The sequence below is a fragment of the Galeopterus variegatus genome, unplaced genomic scaffold (genome assembly GCF_000696425.1).
Source record: "Galeopterus variegatus unplaced genomic scaffold, G_variegatus-3.0.2 Scaffold5038, whole genome shotgun sequence".
NCBI lineage: Eukaryota > Metazoa > Chordata > Mammalia > Dermoptera > Cynocephalidae > Galeopterus > Galeopterus variegatus.
The window spans coordinates 24,159-25,557 of record NW_007731149.1 but is presented as its reverse complement, the minus strand read 5'-3'; the positions used below and the strand labels follow the sequence as shown (position 1 = coordinate 25,557).

The window sequence follows — 1,399 nt, the reverse complement described above, 5'->3', positions numbered from 1 at the left end:
GGCTTCATTTTAAACTCTTTAGAAAAGAGAGATTAGTTTTATTCTCCCTTGCTGTTTTGCTCCAATATAAGCAACTGGATAAACATTGAAAGTGGGTGGGAATATTGTTATATCAATAGGTAGGTCAAAAGAGCTGCAGTGATTAGTTCAAATGGCCTCGCCTTCTTAACATAAAGTGATTTATTTCACTTTATGACTCACATAGGTGAGGATACATGATTATTACATCTTATGCTGTCTCCATAAGCTATTACACATATTATTTGTAAATAAGTGCCCACCTCTTAGTTTCATCAAAGGTGCAATGAGTAAACATAGCAATTGGTCAAGTCATCAATTTTCTTTTCAATATATCTATGATTGCTTCCAGATTTAATTGTAATCACATTAAGAGTTGGTTAACCCAAAAGGAAGTTTGGGTTGGGTGAGACTCTTGGCCAGTACAAAGAGAAGTCTGACATGACACACAACAACTTGCTACATCTGTTTCCTGTTCTTGGGCAGCAGCCGCAGCAGCACATGGACCAATAAATCTTCCCTCACTCTGTCAGGCTCACTTCACAGTGCAGAGCCTGAAACTGAAGAACAAGTTATTTTCTAACTAGGGGAAGAATCAAACATGTTGCTCTCCAGCCTGCTGAAGGTGGTCATGGCTTCAATGTGGCTAGGTAGGGAAGGCCCCAGTGGGAATGGGTCTCCTCAGAGACCTAAGGACTGGTTGTATAGGAAATATCTTATAGGGATGTTGGGAAGGAGGGGTAACAAGCTGTTAAAATAGAATTTCTCTGTCCCACACCACGTATCCCTAAACCTTCTCATTCTATCTTTTCCTTCAGGATCCAGTATTGCTCAGAAGGTAACTCAAGCCCAGCCAGCAATGTTGGTGCGGGAGAAGGAGGTTGTGACCCTGGAGTGCACATATGACACTAGTGCTGAAAGTTACGGTTTATTCTGGTACAAGCAGCCCAGCAGTGGGGAGATGATTTTCCTTATACGTCAGGACTCATATAACCAGCAAAATGCAACAGAAAGTCGCTACTTATTGAATTTCCAGAAGGCAAGGAAATCCATCAACCTTGTCATCTTGGCTTCACAATTAGGGGACTCAGCGATGTATTTCTGTGCATTGAGAGAGACCACGGTGAGAAGACTGTTGGAGAGAGCTGTACAAAAACACCTCAGGCATCTGCTTGAGACATTCACTTGCTGTAGGTATAAAGGCAGGGAACACTATCACAGACAGGAAGTGGCTAGGACTGTGGCAGCACAGGTGTGGTGTTAGAGGGAAAACACTCACTCTTAGAAAATACCTCTCTAGGTTCATAGGCCATGTCTGGAGTTATCATTCACTAAAAGCATCCTTATCCCTGGATCATTGGCTTGAAGTTAGACATACGAA

At 42.3% G+C, this 1,399-nt stretch overlaps 1 gene segment (V, D, J or C); it reads left to right on the top strand.

Annotated features, from left to right (window-relative positions):
• Positions 1–619: 619 nt before the first annotated feature.
• LOC103604219 lies at positions 620–1,282 on the top strand. The segment is given in 2 exon segments: positions 620–668; positions 837–1,282. Coding segments are annotated over 2 exon segments (495 nt in total).
• Positions 1,283–1,399: the final 117 nt, after the last annotated feature.